General features: G+C 41.8%; 1 protein-coding gene across 1 annotated transcript in view; it reads right to left on the minus strand.

Annotated features, from left to right (window-relative positions):
• Positions 1 to 212: 212 nt before the first annotated feature.
• LOC144015021 (disco-interacting protein 2 homolog B-A-like) overlaps positions 213 to 17,530 on the minus strand; it is a 21,551-nt gene continuing 4,233 nt past the window's right edge. The window contains exons 2-15 of the mRNA XM_077515327.1: positions 11,655 to 11,735; positions 9,458 to 9,581; positions 9,217 to 9,338; positions 9,009 to 9,120; positions 7,272 to 7,381; positions 5,921 to 6,051; positions 5,671 to 5,839; positions 4,278 to 4,448; positions 4,124 to 4,185; positions 3,984 to 4,041; positions 3,832 to 3,906; positions 2,138 to 2,312; positions 1,734 to 1,857; positions 213 to 873 (exon numbers count right to left, since the gene is read on the minus strand). Of these exons, the coding sequence (XP_077371453.1) occupies positions 621 to 873; positions 1,734 to 1,857; positions 2,138 to 2,312; positions 3,832 to 3,906; positions 3,984 to 4,041; positions 4,124 to 4,185; positions 4,278 to 4,448; positions 5,671 to 5,839; positions 5,921 to 6,051; positions 7,272 to 7,381; positions 9,009 to 9,120; positions 9,217 to 9,338; positions 9,458 to 9,581; positions 11,655 to 11,735 (1,767 nt within the window). The 3' untranslated portion in view covers positions 213 to 620. The remainder of the gene's footprint in view (positions 874 to 1,733; positions 1,858 to 2,137; positions 2,313 to 3,831; positions 3,907 to 3,983; positions 4,042 to 4,123; positions 4,186 to 4,277; positions 4,449 to 5,670; positions 5,840 to 5,920; positions 6,052 to 7,271; positions 7,382 to 9,008; positions 9,121 to 9,216; positions 9,339 to 9,457; positions 9,582 to 11,654; positions 11,736 to 17,530) is intronic.

A 17,530-nucleotide genomic window follows, 5' to 3' on the forward strand; every position in this document is an offset into this window, starting at 1 on the left:
AACGAAAACCCTGCTCAATTATTCATTCAATATCCTGCCTGCCATTTGCCAGCAGCAGAAGATAATTTTTTTTTTTTTTTTTTTGTCGTCACGTTATAGCTAACTGCTCACTAAGCAATTCGCCTTCATCTCAACTCTCCTGCCAGTCATTTTCAAGTGCATTTTGTAACATGCCGCTGCTGCCATTGTGCACGTCTCAGGACACCCCCCCCCCCCCCCCCCCTGCTGGCGGGCACGTGTTAATACTGAAGCGGAGGTTTGACCCTTGGGACAGCAGCAAACGTGGAAGGGAGAGCGCGTTCGTTCCCTTTGAGGCGGGCCAGACAGGAAGTGAACTCAAGAGGTGTGAGGAATTAAAGTGCAAGGGTGGGGGGTGGTGGGGGGGGGGGGGGGGGGGGGGGGGTCCCACCTCTTCTCGGTAGTTCCCGTCAATGTGCCTTCCTGCTACTGAGAAGTGAGGGTCCTATTATGTTGGGACAAAAAATAAATTGGATCTGGATGGATTGTTTACATGGAGAGCAATGATGGATGGAAGAATGTGAGGAATTTAAAAAAAAAAAAAAAAAAAAAAAAGAAGATGGAAGGAAGCCCGCTTTGATTGCTCGTAACGATTTTCTCCGTCACATGTTGTAGGCCACGTAGATGGGGTCAAGCTGGTCGGCCAGGAAGGAGTCGCGCAGGTGCATCCGCTGCTTCTCCCCTCGGGAGTTGATGGGGATCACGCCGGGGTCCACGATGACCACCACGCCCACGATGAGGTGGTGCTCCTCCAGAACCACGTTGGTGACCAGGGGAACCAGGTCCAAAGCCTCCTGCTCGCAGCCGCTCAGCTCGGCCACGACCACCAGCAGGTTGGTCCACGTGAAGACGGCGCTGCGGAGGACACGCGAGGCAAACCTGACGTCACGAGCGATTGGTATCGGAGAGAACGCTTGTTTGTTTCCACTACGTGCACCCATTCACTGCCAATGACAACTATATACGTCAAAAATCCAAGCAAACAGCCAGTGTTAATTTTGAAAAAAAAATAAAAAATTTTTTTATTTTAATTAAAAAAATAAATTTTTACTTAGTCTTCTGACTAAATGTAATTAAAGTCTTAGTCATAACTCAGTCACCTGATTGTATTTTAGTTTGAATCCAATTTTAGTCAACGAAAATTGACTTTTGCAGGCAGAGACCCAGTATGCGGTCTCAGTAAGATCAAGACCGCCTGTGTTGTAGGGTAACAGGAATCCGTTCTACGCACGATGGTAGCACTTAGCAATGAAATGTCATCGTTGTTTTTAATAAAAACAATGAATCGAGTCCAGGCTCGGACCTTCCTGGGTGGAGTTTGCATGTTCTCCCCGGTGCCCGCGAGGGTCTTCTCCGGGTACTCCGGTCTCCTCCCACATTCCAAAGACATGCATGGCAGGTTAATTGGGCGCTCCGAATTGTCCCGTCAGTGTGCGTGTGAGTGTGGATGGTTGTTCGTCGTGCCCTGCGATTGGTTGGCAACCAGTCCAGGGTGTCCCCCGCCTACTGCCCAGAGCCAGCTGAGATAGGCGCCAGCAGCCCCCGCGACCCTTGTGAGGAATAAGCGGTCAAGAAAATGGATGGATGGAAAACAATGAATAACTAAAACTAAATTCAAATTTCTTGTCAAAATTTGCACTGGCTGTTTGCTTGGATTTTTGACGTCTATAGTCGTCATTGGCAGTGAATGAGTTAAGCAGTATAGAAAAGCTAACCTCTCTGCGATGCTGCGATGAGCTCGAGACACGGACGTCTCAATGTCGATGGGGTGGTAGCGTAAGCCCCGCAGTTCCAGCGTCTCGTCCAGGGAGCCCACCACAAATAAGGCATCGTGGCGATCTGCCGCAGGAAAGCAAAAAAAAGTCAGTCACAGTTTCACACACCTTATTTCAATGGGGTCAGATGTCACGGACTTCTGACCTCCCTAAGTCACACACTCGCGCTGTTTCCGGCCACCGTTGTGACATCGACGAGGAACGTGCAACCGAAGGGGGCGCGATGGTGGAAGCGCAAGCAACGCGGGACGTGGCCCCCGCGTCGCAAACAGCAACCGGAAACGGCGCTCGTGTGTGAAACCAAGTCGGAAGCCCCGCCTCCTCCGCGGCACGCGGCAGCTTACCGCCGCTAGCGTCCAGCAGCTCGGTTCTCTTGATGAAGCCCAGGTAGCCTGTTCTGGCCCACAGCGTGTTGGGATCCCCAAAGCTGAGTCTGGTGTTGAAGTGGTCCGCCTGCAGGCTCTCCTCGCCATAGATGGTGTAGTAGCCGCTCGCACTGTGGGGACTGTTCACCCAGATCTGCACGCATGCGCACACACAAGATGAACTTAGGGGCCTATTCAGGAAAGGTTTGCGTCGCCTTTGCACGGCGCTAACCGGCAAAAATGGAGCAACGCGGGAGCACTAGATGGGGAAATCCGCCACTAAGTGCTCTGCCAAACAGATTGGGTGACGGTGCGCCGGTGTTATTTGCGTGTATGTAAATGAGGTCATTTGCATACATTTGACGCAAAATATGCCCACCCCAATGCAAATGAGACTCATTGATATGCAGCGTCTAATTCACTAGCGCCAGCGCAAATAGCCACACCGAGTTTGCGTGACGCAAATAACCAGGAATGTAACGATAATGGCAGTATCGTGATATCGCGATATTAAAACTGCCGCAATATCGTCATCGTCATGTTCACGATATTTAAATGCAACACATCTGTTAAAAAAAAAAAGTTAGGTTGATTTCCATTTGTGCAGTTCTAGCACCCTCTGGTGGCTAGTTTTTTTTAGTACAGTTAAAATTTTCATTGGGGATGTTTTGGCCCTTTTATGTTTAAAATCTATGCTAATCGTTAGATGATCGTTGTAATATGCTTGTATAGCGAGTCCATATGTGCCTCAATATGAAGTGTTATTAGCGATTGTAGGTCGTTTACATGTATTGCTGTTATGTACAAAAGCACAATATTGTGCTTTTTTTTTTTTTTTTTAGTATGAGCTCTTTTTTTTTTTTTTACAAGATCGGGACCTTTTTTTAAATATTGCCAACCTCCCCACAATATCGTGATAATTATAGTTATTATATAGTAATTATAGTATCGTGAGCTTCATATCGTGATAATATCGTATCGTGATATTTGGACATCGTTACATCCCTTCAAATAACGTTTTTGGGAAAGCATGTATTAACCTGACGCAACCGCGATCCCAGAATAATGACAGCAGTGCGTGCAGAGAGAGAGAGAGAGAGGGGGGGTTGGGGACATTTTTCTATGTTGTTTTAGGACTTATAACGTAACCCGGGCTGATCGGCAATGCCGGGGAGGCATTTTACGATCATTTTTACGTACTGTACGCCCACACCAACCTCTGAAAATATATTTTTAAAAAACGATCGCACCAATAATTTGGACTTTATGAATGAATGACGTCGTCGTCGTCCTCTCTGCTCTGTACAGCTTAATGGCGCTCTAAACGCTTCCTCTCGGTCCAACCTCGCTTTTTGATGATGTCATCTTTCTCGCAACTGTTACTATAACAACCATGTTGTTGGTGCAAATCCGTTGCCAGGTGTGGTTAATCAGGTGCAAATTTGCTCCAAGCTGTCAGTTTTGTGGGCGTGTTTGCGCCGGTATATGATTCGAGCAATATCCTTCGTGAATAGGTGGCTAACTGGGCGCAGACTTCGTGTGCAGTTGTGGTGCAATATTTGGCGCTATTACCGGACGCGGCGCATTCTTAGTGCCCCTTCGTTTTGTCAGTCACCCAACCCAAAAAAAACGCATCATCAAAACAAAGCTAACGTCGTCCTCTATGCATTTACCTCGCCAAGATGGGAGTCTCCCAGCGGTCCTCGCGTCTCTGGGTTGACGATGATGACTCGCACACCCGGAAGAATCTTCAAGCAGAATTCGTTTTGGCGTTCAGCTGCCGGGTCCGTGTCAACGTGCCGGTCCATCGATAAGCAATACTCACAGTGCCCGACTCCATGAGCGGAAGACTCTGTGGCGCTCCTCGCTCCACCAGCCGCACCCTTCATGACACATACACATTTTTTTATTTTTTTTACAACGCTGCCACACGTAACATGCGACAACAGTCGTGTTGAGCGCTACCTGTCGTGACGTAACGACTTCATGTCAACGTAGACGGTGGAGGGGTCGGGCCCGGCGGTGCCCTGCGACACGTGCAAGATGACCACCGCGAAGGGGAAAGACATCAAGTAACACGAAGCTTCAAAGAAATGGACGACCTGTCAAAAGTTCCCACCTGCATACCGATGGCCAGGTTGACCCTGGAGCCGAACGCGGTGCTGACGGCTCGCGACGACAGGCCGAGATCTTTGAAGAGCTTGGAGAAGGACTGCGTGAGGGCCAGTCGGGGCCGCTCCTCGGCGATCACCACGCAGCTTCGCACGCACGACAGATTCACGCCACGCGCCTGCAAACACACACACACACGCGTGCGACGATTGCAGAAACACGTTCTTGCTGAGCTGCCAGTAAAACGTGGACGAGATGCAAAACATCGACGAATGGGCCCTCGAGCCCCATTTTAGATGGTGAAGCATCCAAATTCGTCCAATGCTCTGACAACATAAGAGCAAATGTGCATTGTCCATCTGTTTGAAAGATACCTCCTTCCCACTCGGGATGTCACGATATCCAAACATCACGATACGATACCATCACGATATGAAGATCGCGATACGATAATTGTCACAATATTGCATATAATCCACCTACAATCGCTAATAGGGGTGTTAAAAAAAATCGATTCGGCGATATATCGCGATACTACATCGCGCGATTCTTGAATCGATTCAATAATCGGCAGAATCGATTTTTTTTTTTTTTTTTTTAGGATTCACACCTTGAGCATGGAAGAATGTTATGAACGGAACATTAAGCCTTAATATTTTATTTTAATGCTGTTCAAACATGAAACAGATTACAACCTCTATAAGACTGAAATTTCAGATAAATAAATAATACATTTTCATATAAATCTTACACTCTACAAGCTTACTGATTAGTATTTTCTAAATTTGAATGAAAAAAAATCGCAACAATCGACTTATAAATTCGTATCGGGATTAATCGGTATCGAATCGAATCGTGAACTATGAATCGTGATACGAATCGAATCGTCAGGTACTAGGCAATTCACACCCCTAATCGCTAATCACTTACTTGGTAATGCAACAGTGATCGCTTCACAAGCAAATGAGGTTCCCCTTCATCTGACAATTAGCATACATTTTAAACATAGAAGGCCAAAACATCCCTAATCAAAATGTAATTGCACTAATAAATTAGCCACTAGAGGGTGCTAGAACTGCACAAATGGAAATCAACCTGACTTTTTTTTAAATATTATGAACATGACGGCGACGATACTGTGGCAGTTTTAATATCACGACATCACGATATTGCCCTTATTGTGACATCCCTGCTTGCCACTGGAGCCTATTTGGACAAATTCCCAAGTACACTGTCGTTTCAAATTGGGGCATGGGTCCTTGACAGTTCTGCTTTGCACCCAGTTATGATCGACATGTGCCCCCATTGTCTAATTGTTAGTCGTAAACATGAGAGGTCGTGGAGGGGACCTGTTGCGAGTTGTTTTGACCCCCTTGACGACAAATGATTTGCACTCGAACCTTCAGCAGCTCCGTCTGCGTCCCGAGGCCTTTGGTGCAAAGCTCCATGACCGAGTAGGAGCAGAAGGTGTCTCGGATCTTGTACTGACTGAGCGTGCTCAGCCAGAGAGGAAGCGAGCTCTCCAGCTCCAGCGGAGGGATGAGGATTGACTGGTGACCTGAGTAAACACTGCACGCCAGCAACGCCGTCACTTTTTTTGCAACAATGACGCTGCTTTGCAATCACCTCTGCACCTTTGAGCGCACGTACCTGGAGAGGCACCACAGGACAAAGCCGAGGCCGCAGTACGGGTCCAGGCAGATGGCTATTTGGCGTGACGAGTAGAGTTCGCACTGCAGCTTCATGGAACGACACAGAGTGCTGACGGCAGCATGAGACATCTGAAAACAAAACGGGACGGCGCGTCTTCAAATACAGCTCGGCATCAACAACTCGCACGAGATGCTACGCGCAAGTAAAACGTTGTAAAACCTTGAATTGAGTTGAGCGCTAAAGCCTGGTTCACACGGCAGGAGAATTGGCCCGATTTTAGCCCCGAATTTCCCCTCCCGACAATCGCAAGGACGCGCCGAGACGCAAGCGATAATCTTCACAGATAATCCTGCCGTGTGTCTTGCCACCACACACGGCGCCTCCCGATATCGGCGCTCGGAAGGACCCCCCCGACTTGAAATCGGGCATATCCAACATGTTGGATTTTTTTGGCCCGACTTCGCTCCGCGTCAATATTTGACGGTGACGTGCAGCCAATCAGAAAGCGAGCCAGCGAGGAAGCCGGTGGGGAATCCAAAATCAAAACAGTCATGACGCAGCAGAAAGTCTGTGCTCGCGCTATTACTCTTTTTTTTTTTTTTTTTTTTTAATAATACACATACACACATTCTCCACAAATAAACGTGGTCAAGCGAAGTCTCGCCAGTGCCCATTTTCGCTCCTTTAAACAACACCTTTTCTTTTTATGCCGCTTTTTCGTTTGAAAACCAGGATCGACTCTTGTTGACGACTCGGAAGCCACGTTTAATCTCGAGAGGTTTTGCGAGACTTCCCGTCACATTCTTGAACGAACTCGGCTCGTGTGGGGTGTGTCGATTGTGCGGTGTGGCCGCACACCACGCACGGTACGTTCAAAACTGGAACTCCCGTGATTTTTTTTTTTTTCCTCTTCACGTGTGGCGTCTGTCAAAGATTGGAAATCGGCCGACAATTTGAAAATCTTGCCGTGTGAACCAGGCTTAAGCTAACTTCCATCTGGTTGACTTTGGAAAAAAACATTTTCCATTGAGAGCAATTATATTTCAAGTGATTCATGCGCGTGGAAGTACTCGTTTTTTTTTCAGCTTTCTTGGAGTCTAAGCTGAAGTTTGGGCTGTGCTTGAAGCCAGACTTTTTTTTTTTTGTGTTCTCTCTTCAGTTTCCACCCTAATTGTGTCGCACAGCAACACTAAATGAGTGAGTGAACGAGCACGACGTCACCCTCCAACCCTCCCCACCACCAAGAACTTAACTAATTGCCTGATGTGGTACACATTAATTCTCACAATTATTTGGCTTATCGACAGGATAAACTGTGGATTTTTATTCAAGGTGTGAAAATGGTTACCTTTACTCCAGTTAACATGCCCGTGGTGGACACACTGAAGTCCAGGTAAGCCAGCATCTCGGCTGTTGGGGGCTTATAGATCTGAGGTGGCCGCTTCCTGGGTATATCATCTAAGAGGAGAGAAAATGATCAAACTTGTGTCCATTTATTTTCAAATACAATTAACATCATCGCGTGATTCTCGAATCGATTCAATAAAAAAAAAAAAACGTTTTTTTTTTTTTTTTTTTTTTTTTTTTTTTTTTTTAAGAGCTCAGAATTGTTCATTCGGTAGTCTTACCGATTCAACGTCTTATCATGATTGCCTTTTTTGTTTTGTTTTTGTGTGTGTGTGTGTGTGAATCGATTTTTAAACTTCCATTTTTAATGGAAAAATATTCAACAAAACGTCTGTTAGGATTCACACCTTGAGCATGGAAGAATGTTATATGAACGGAACATTAAGCCTTAGTATTTTATTTTAATGCTGTTCAAACATGAAACAGATTACAACCTCTATAAGACTGAAATTTCAGATAAATAAATAATACATTTTCATATCAATCTTACACTCTACAAGCTTACTGATTAGTATTTTCTAAATTTGAATGAAAAAAAATCGCAACAATCGACTTATAAATTCGTATCGGGATTAATCGGTATCGAATCGAATCGTGACCTGTGAATCGTGATACGAATCGAATCGTCAGGTACTAGGCAATTCACACCCCTACAACGGACCCCAGACCCAAGGGACAAAGAATAGTGTCATGTCCTCTCAAACGCTCCATTGTAAAGTACCTTTCAAGTTCAACATCTGTTTGTTTCAGAATTGGCCGCAATTGGCCACAGTGCCATCAGCAGACATGCTGGTCACATGTTTCCAGCTGGTTCTGGTGTCTTAGATAAAAGACAAAGCAAAACATGGGCGCCACTTACCTGGTGGCGGCCATGTCGACAGTGTCGACGCTCCCACCAAAGTCAATGAAACGCATGGGCAATAGCATTGCCATAAAGAAAACAGCTCAAAAACAGAATGGCTGTTTTTACTCAATCTCTTAATTCATTTGCTCTCAATAACGTGTAAATAAGTTTAAAAAAAAAACATGTTTTAAGTATCCCAAAGACGTATTTATAAGTTTTTTTTGTTTGTTTTTTATGCTAGAGCATACATAAGGCTTTGAATGGTAGTTATTACACAAACGGCCAGCAGGTGGCAGCAGAGTAAAGGAGATCAATCAGGGCCATCTAGAAAAAAAGCTAAATTACTTACAATTTTAAATAGATTTGTGAAAACTGATGAAACGTAGCTCTCTTCTAATGCTAATTGCTGCAAAATGGAAACAGATAGAAACATACTTTTTCTTCCTGATGAAAGAAGAGACTTTAATCTTTCTTTTGATAGGTTCCATGCTTTTATAGCAAGAGAACACAATATTCTGTACTCGACCTTGTAAAATCAATCAAAATTCAGTAAAGCGAACGGGATTGCGAAATGTGAAAATGGCTGCGAGTGAATGAGTTAAAAACATGCTATTTTGTTGCAGTACAGTTTTTTTTTGTTTTGTTTTGTTTTTTTGTAAAACATTGAGGTGAAAAAAAGTTAGTCCGAACATCGTGGCTCATGAATGTGACAAGATGCATGACAATCTCCTCCCCCCAAACAACAACAAGGCAACAAGTGTAAGTATTTCCACTGTAAATGTTTTTTTTTTTTTTTTTTTTTATCAGTTCTATGACCACATACAAACGACTCACCTGTGTCGATGATTGTGGGCCACGTTTTGACATTGACGCTGGCGGCAGCTTCTCGGGACCTGAGGATCCTCATGAGGGGCTGAGTGGTAAGGATGCAAGATGCTTTGCTCACCTGGGACACACGGCAAAGCAGTCACACGCACGCATCCGCAACCAAATGATCATCACTTTTCAAATACGTCCGTCGATCAAGGTAACACACACTCACGTCAATGATCATGCGGACAGTGGGGAGGGTGGCGGCCAGATTCTGCGGGTGGGGCGGCCTCACAGTCACAGGGACGACGCCGGCATAGAGGCAGCCGTAGAAGGCAGCTATCAGGTCAATACCTGCACGCAGAGCGGGATGAGGCGCATGCGCGTCACTCCGAGTTCGCCAACACTGGCCTACAGACACTTTTCTCATCAATGGTTTGTGAACATTTTCCTTTGACGCATTATTTGTTCACCTGGGGGATAAAGCAGCACCACGTTGTCGCCGGTGTTGAGGCCTCCTCGCTCGAGAAGGGTGGCCGTGATTTTCTCCGCCCGCTTGTGCAGCTGAGCACAGGTGGCCGTGCACACCACCACCCCCTGCAGCCAAAACAGAGGAAGTGCAATCAACTACCATCTGGAAACATAATTACGTTTTACAGTACAGTATTATGTAGGGATGTGCGAGTACCGATACCAGGTATCGGTATCGGGCCGATACCAGCCTTTTTTCAAGTACTCGAGTACTCGTGACGCAGACGAGTACATGCGAGCGATGGCAGAGGGGGAAGACGTTAAGTGAGTCCTCCTTGCCTGTAAGTGGCGCTAGCTTGCAGCAGTTTTTCACCAAAACTTCACCGGTTTGGAAATACTTCAAAATTGTGACTCTTAAACTAAAAGAGCATTTTTGTGTTTTATTTTGAGCGTTAAGACTATTGAAGAGTGACTGTGCTGTTTTTTTTGTGTGTCAAAATTAAAGGAAATATATTTGTTTGAAAATATCGTTTAGTGATTTTTTTTTTTATTTGTCAAAATGTAATACTGGTATCGGCAGTTGGTATCGGTATCAGTGAGTACTGAGGGTCTGAGTATCGGTATCGGTCTGAAAAAAAGTGGTATCGAACATCCCTAGTATTATGCTAATGCTAGTATTAAGTTTGGGTTATATTTATGGTGTCTATGTTCGATTAACTTCTCGATTTAAAGAAGACCACACCAGAAGAGACACGATGATGATCATGCCTCCCAAAAACTCCTAAAGATGGAAACGGAGAGCACAGCTACAAATTCTCCTTGCCAAGGAACAAATGAAACCTAAAATGCTTCAGCAAAAATACATGAAGTAAAAAAAATAGAATCTTGCATAACAGACTGTAGTGTAAAACGTTTTGCTATTATAATTTTGGGGTGAAGCAATTTATTTCATTGTTTGGATTTTTGGGATACGTTTGTAGAATTTTGAGTATTCCAGTTCCATTAAAAAAAAAAAATAATAATAAAGAATAATAATAAAGATCTATTTTCACTATTAATTCCAGGAAATTCAAGTGATACTTACTTAGTAGATGTCAAACTATGCATGTGATCACACTTTAATCCTAGTCTGAGGTGGGATTAATTTCATGCTGTTTTTCATGATTAAACTTGACACAGATTTATGACTGAAGTTCTGAAAACCCCAATACAGAATTACATCTGGATTTAAGGCACACAGTCAATTCTGTAGCGCAATAATTACTGTACACTTGAAATAGAGTAAAATAAAGAATTTTAAAAAGTCACTCAAGGGTTGAGGAATGAACTTTCATCTTGGGAAGACAACCGATCTACTCCCTGAGCCACTCAGCTCCTGCTGTGTGTTAGTAAATTGCTCGCGTCAGCTACAATCTTCCTAACTCCAACAGATCAAAAGTCTCCTCTTGGAGATAAAGCAAACAGTAGGAGGGGCATAGCTCAGGTGTGGCAATCACCCAAGCGGAAGGTCGTGAGTTTGTTACTCAACCGTTGAGAGTGACTTTATTGTTTTTCTCAATTCTTCATTTTACTCTCTTCCAAGTGTAAATATTCGCCTACTCTAAAAGAGTCTATTTGGTCCCACTCGAGTTTACTCTGCAGAATTCACCGTGCAGGATTGGACTACCAAATCTGGATTTGAATCTTCTGGATTAAATATGGTTTGGAATATCCGATTTTGGATCAGATCTGGGTTTAATCCAATTTCAGACATATTAATCCTGGTGGGTTATTTATTTTGGAGTCTAATCTACTTTCACAGTATTCTCAGCCACATCTTGTATTCATCTGTCTTCATCGGCATCCCCATCTTGATATGGAGAACAAAATGGATCGCCTTCATGACATTGTCTTTCGTCTTGGGAATAAATAATTGCGCAAAATAAATAAGGCTGGCTGCAAATCCATGCAATAACGTTTCCTCTCCAATAGAGGCAGCCGATGACGTCGCAGAGAGCTGGGGAAAATATGCACAGTTTGAATGAGATTTGAGGGGTTTTAAGATGAGCGCAATTGATTAGTAATGCCTTACATTGCTGCGTTACGGCAAAAAGTGACGCCGTTACCGCCATTGTGTTACTTGTGCAACACCAACAAGCACAATACGCATTCGTTCATCCTGAGTACCAAGTTGTTTCACGGATGACTCATTTACTTTACCTTTGCATTCAGCAGCACATAGAGAATATGATCCGGGTCAGCCTGGGCTCTCGATTGGAGTGCATCAGACAAGAACTGGTGCTGAAAGGGAGCGGAACAGACTTTTACGCTGATGGATTATCGCGACATGAAAGCCCGTTTATTTAAAAACGGCGAAACACATCAAACGTGCGACTATGTGATGGCTGTTCGTGAATGCGCACTCAGGGGCGCGCACGCACGCACGCACAACAGAAGTGTGTCTATGTGCATTTTGTTTTGCCAGGTCATGCTGGGACCATCTGCACTTGCGAACGAGCCGTATACAGTCAGGTTTGCAAAATGCTCTCGGATACTTAAAACATGTTGGAAAAAAAGACGGTTCACAACAACCGCCATCTATAACGCAACGCATGTTTAAAACATAAGTTTAACAACACCGGTAGTAGTGCATATATTTTCTTCATAATTTTCAAATCTAGCCACTACAGACATTATTTCTTCATTGTAGACTATGTCAAGTAGTCAGACATGACGTGATCCATTGTTATTCACTGTACTGACCATATTAACGTGACATCTTATTTATGACAACTCATCATCAGTTTTTCGCACGTAAACACTTGTTTCTTTTGTCTCTCTAGGTCTCTTATGTTTGTGTGGAATTAAGCGCTGTAACAACTATGGGTGCCAGCTCGACATTGGCACTCCTCCATGGGCAGCCTGTACGTGATCCGAATCCGCTATACGGTGTCCTGAACATGGCTGCTCTGCTCTGCTTTGCCTCCATTTTTCTCCACCTGATGCTTCACTTCACTTCCCCGTCAACTCCCAGGTTCCAACTAGCGCCCGGGCCACCGATTATAAAAAAAAAATCGGCAAATTGGGCCAAATGGCCGATTATTTCCTCCTTAAAATGTTATCGAAGAAAACCGAAGTTTCCGACGCTGTGAAAGTGACCTGAATGCACCATATTGCTTTTGTAGCATTAGCAACTAGCAAGTATGTAGCTTATGTTATTCTGGTTATTCTGTTGTCCCTAACTGTCCTTTAAGCAGTTTAATGACACCAAAGTTGGAGTTAACTGTAAAACAACAGCAGCACGCTCTCGGTGAGGGCAGCACGCTCTCGGTGAGAGGAACTACAATTCCCATCGCGAGATGCTGTGACTATCGCGTGACCGGTAGCGAGACTGGGAAAATCTAACATGGCGGCGCTCTGTTGCTAAAATAGAATTAGCTTTATATTTCTAATTAAACCCGAATTTAATGATTAGATAAATTCGATTTTTTTCTTTTCTAAGAAAGATCGGAAATATTATCCAGTGTGGACGACCTCGAACGTTTTATTGACGATCATTTTTATAGCTGCGCGATGGATGAGCCGGCGGCTAGTCGGGATAATCCTTCGAAAAAAAAAAGGAAAAATGACTCGTCAACAGACACGGACGATTTAGCAACCGCCGACGTATCGGTGAGTATGCTGGATTCCATAAATAAAAAACTTGACGTCCTCTGTCTTATCCGCGAGGACGTCAAAGAATTAAAGGCAAGTTTGGAATTCGTTAGCCAACAGGTAAGCGATCTCCAATGCGATAACTCCGAGCTACGCTCCTCTCTCGTCGCTGTCACAGCCGAGTTGGAGACGATTAAAAAGGAAAATAAAATGCTAAAGGAAACGGTCTTAGATGTTCAATCCCGTAGTATGCGGGAAAATCTAATATTCTCAGGTATATCCGAAAATTCTCCAGATAATCCAGAGGGTGAGATAAAAAAATTCATGACATCATCGCTAAAGATCCCACAGGAGACGGTAAATAATATCTCTTTTCACCGTGTACACCGGCTCGGAGCTCGTAAGGGCAATAAGCCCCGTCCTATTATTGCTAAGTTCGAACATTTTAAACATAAAGAATTGGTAAAAAGTAAAGGACGGGAGCTCAAAGGGACATCTTTCGGGATGAATGATCAATTCCCAAGAGAGATAAACGAGCGGCGAAAAGTACTGTTTCCTATCATGAAACAAAATAGACAGGAGGGTAAACGGACTTCGATGGTCGTTGATAAATTATATATCGACGGCCAGCTATTCCGAAACCCAACCTCGACCCCTTGGCTGTTCTAACTGACAATTGGTAGAGCCGAGCATTGTGTGATTATTTGACGTAGGTATATGTATATGTATGTGTATGTATATGTGTATATATGTATATATATGTATATGTATATGTATGTATATGTATGGATAATGGGTTACGAAATAGAATATGAATTTATATTATGCATAGGCTATATAGTAATAATAATAATAATAATAATAATATAGAAATATATTCTTAAAAAAAATAAATTAATAATAATAATAATAATCTCGCTTAGGTCACCATTTACTGGTGTATTGTTATGTTGAATCCCCCACAGATTTCCTTCACACTCACTTCCCCCCACGTTTCTTCACTATTATACTTATCTACTTGCTATCTCTCTCTTTATATAAATTATATAAATTGCCTAATTACTCTTTTGCTATCCTACAATATGTTAATATTAATAAGCAGCTTATATAGATGTATACATAAGACTGAGTCTATATTGCTTGTATGCAGAAATTAGTTCTGGTCTCCTGGAATGTGTGTGGCGCTCGCTCCCAGGCAAAAAGAATAAAAATTTTAGACCATCTCTCAAAATTTAAGGCAGATATTTGTCTCCTACAAGAAACCCACTTACAAAAATCAGAAGAAAAATTATTTATAGATAAAAATTTTAGTCAAGTTTACTCTGCCTCCTATAATAGTAGACAAAGAGGTGTCTCTATACTTATACATAAGAATTTATTCTTTACTCTAAATAATATAGTAACAGATTTAGAGGGCCGATATATTATTATCCAGGTAACTATATTTAATAAAGTATATACAATTGGTAATTTATATGCCCCAAATAATGATGACCCTGATTTTTTCCATGAATTTTTCTCTCGGTTACTCGATTTAGCAACAAATTCTACTATTATTATTGGAGGTGATTTTAACACGGTCTTGAACCCGTTAATAGATCGTTCTAATAATACGATATATACAAGGCGATTACGATCCGCTAAAGTAATAGATGAATATATGGAGGATTTTGGCCTCAGCGATGGCTGGAGACTTCAAAACCCAACTAAGAAGGAATTTACTTTCTTCTCTGCTGTGCACCGATCATTCTCAAGAATTGATTTTTTCCTTACAAATAATTCTATTGTTGATAAAACTGCTATAAAAATACATTCTATAATTATAAGTGATCATGCACCAGTCTCCCTCACTCTACAAATTGACTCTACCTTTAAACCTCCCCCGATATGGCGTTTTAACATCTCATTACTGAAAGACGTAGAGTTTGATAAAATTATTAGAAGGGAGTGGGCAGATTTTTTGGAAATAAATGACTCTCCAAATATATCTCCATCTCTTCTCTGGGAAGCAGGGAAAGCGGTAATTAGAGGGAAAATTATATCATATTCAACTTATAAAAAGAAACAGGATCAAAAATTAGAAAAATACCTGGAAGATAAAATTAAACAACTAACGGATGAATATGTATTAAACCCAAATAATCAAATATGGATAGAACTACAGAATATAAAAATACAGTTAGATAACATGTTATCTAAAAAGACAGAGTTTATAATACAACAGTTGAGATATAATAATTTTGAACATAATAATAAATCAGGTAAATTCCTGGCAAATCAACTTCAACGGAATCGGGAAAAATCTCTTATAACGGCTATTAAAGATATCAATGGTGAATGCACACAATCACCAGAAGAAATTAACCATATTTTTTATAACTATTATCGAAATCTATACACAGAAATTAATAGACCTAACCCTGAATATATTGAGGAATTCCTAAACAGCTTAAATATACCTCAGTTATCTATTGAACATAAAGATATTCTCGATACCCCGCTTACTATAGATGAGTTGTATCGTGCTTTAGACAGTATGCCTAATGGCAGAGCACCTGGTCCAGACGGCTTTCCGGCTATATTTTTTAAACATTTCTGGTTAATGTTTGCTCCATTATTTCTAAGAGTAGTAACTGAAATTAAAAGTAAAGGTGATATACGTCAAGATATGAATATAGCAGCAATTAAACTTTTATTAAAGCCAGAAAAAGACCCTACCCTCCCGTCAAGTTACCGACCGATATCACTAATTAATACCGATATTAAAATTATCGCTAAGGCCTTGGCATCTCGATTAGAGACGGTAATCTCGACAATTATTCATAGTGATCAAACAGGTTTTATTAAAGGTCGTCATTCTACTAATAATATTAGGAGACTCTTTAACTTGATTAGTATGTCACAGCGGCATGATAAAAAGGCAGTTGTTATTTCGCTGGATGCAGAAAAAGCATTCGATAAAGTTAACTGGTCCTTCCTCTTTGCTGTCTTAAATAAATTCGGCTTCGGGGAGTCATTCATTCAATGGGTCTCAATATTATATGATTCTCCTAAAGCTACAGTTACTACTAATGGGATTACATCACAGAGTTTTACTTTACAAAGGGGAACAAGACAAGGGTGCCCAATTTCTCCTTTATTATTTGCTATATTTATTGAGCCGCTTGCATTAGCTATACGTCAGGATAGACGGATCCAAGGAATCCACTCCGGGACAATAGAACATAAAATTAATCTATATGCCGATGATATATTACTCTATTTAGAAGAACCTGCTATTTCGCTAGGGGAAGCATTTAAATTAATAACTAAATTCTCTCACTTATCAGATTACTCTATTAACTGGACAAAATCAACATTATTACCTATTACAGAAAATTCATGGAATCCTACAAGTCAGGATCCACACTACTCCTTTCCTACAGGTAATTTAAAATACTTAGGTGTTAAAATTTCACCTAAGTTAACTGAATTAACTTCTTTAAATTTTTCACCATTATTGGATAGTATCCGTAGTGACCTGGAACGCTGGAATAATCTTCCGATCTCTTTAATAGGACGGATAGCTACTATAAAAATGAAAGTTTTACCAAAGATTAATTATTTATTTTCAATGATTCCATTTAAACCTACGTCTAACTGGTTCCAATCGCTGGACTCTGCTATCATAAAATTCTATTGGAATAAAAAAAAAGCCAAAATTAGTCTATCTACTCTTCAGGAAAGTAAATCTAAAGGAGGTTTAGAGGCACCAAACTTTATGTACTATTATCTAGCTAATCAACTACAATATCTTGTGCTATGGACACAACCCAACAGAGATACTAACTGTTGGTTGGAATTGGAGCAGAAGGATTGTAATAATCTTAGACTGTCAGATTTACTCTTTATTACAAAATCAATAAGACGACATAATTGTTTTAAAAACCCAATGATAGCCGCCACCCTGACTGCCTGGTGGAAGGCATTAGAAATTACAAACTCCCAATTGGCGCCCTGTGGGCTCTCTCCCATTTGGCATAACCCCGACTTTCAACTTAATAATCAGTCGTTCCATTTAAGCCTATGGGAGCAGAAAGGAATTACACACCTTCATCATCTTTTCTCAGATAATAAGTTTATATCGTATACAAACTTGGTCCAGAAATATGAAATAAAAAAGGGAAATTTCTTACATTATCTGCAAGTTAAAAATATGGTTAAGAAACAAATCCCAACACTTCAGGATACGCTCCAACTGCCTGTCTTAGCTAAAGATATTATAAAGCTTTCTCCAACAACAATAAAGAAAATATCAAAAATATATAAGTTATTTTTATACACAAATAAAACGTATTTACCGACTTTAAAATGGGAAAAAGACTTGTCTATAGTTCCGGAACCAGACTTTTGGACCCAAATCTGTGAAAATGTATTTAAAATGACCAAACAGACAAATTTGC

Source organism: Festucalex cinctus, chromosome 2 (genome assembly GCF_051991245.1).
Source record: "Festucalex cinctus isolate MCC-2025b chromosome 2, RoL_Fcin_1.0, whole genome shotgun sequence".
Classification (NCBI taxonomy): Eukaryota; Metazoa; Chordata; class Actinopteri; order Syngnathiformes; family Syngnathidae; genus Festucalex; species Festucalex cinctus.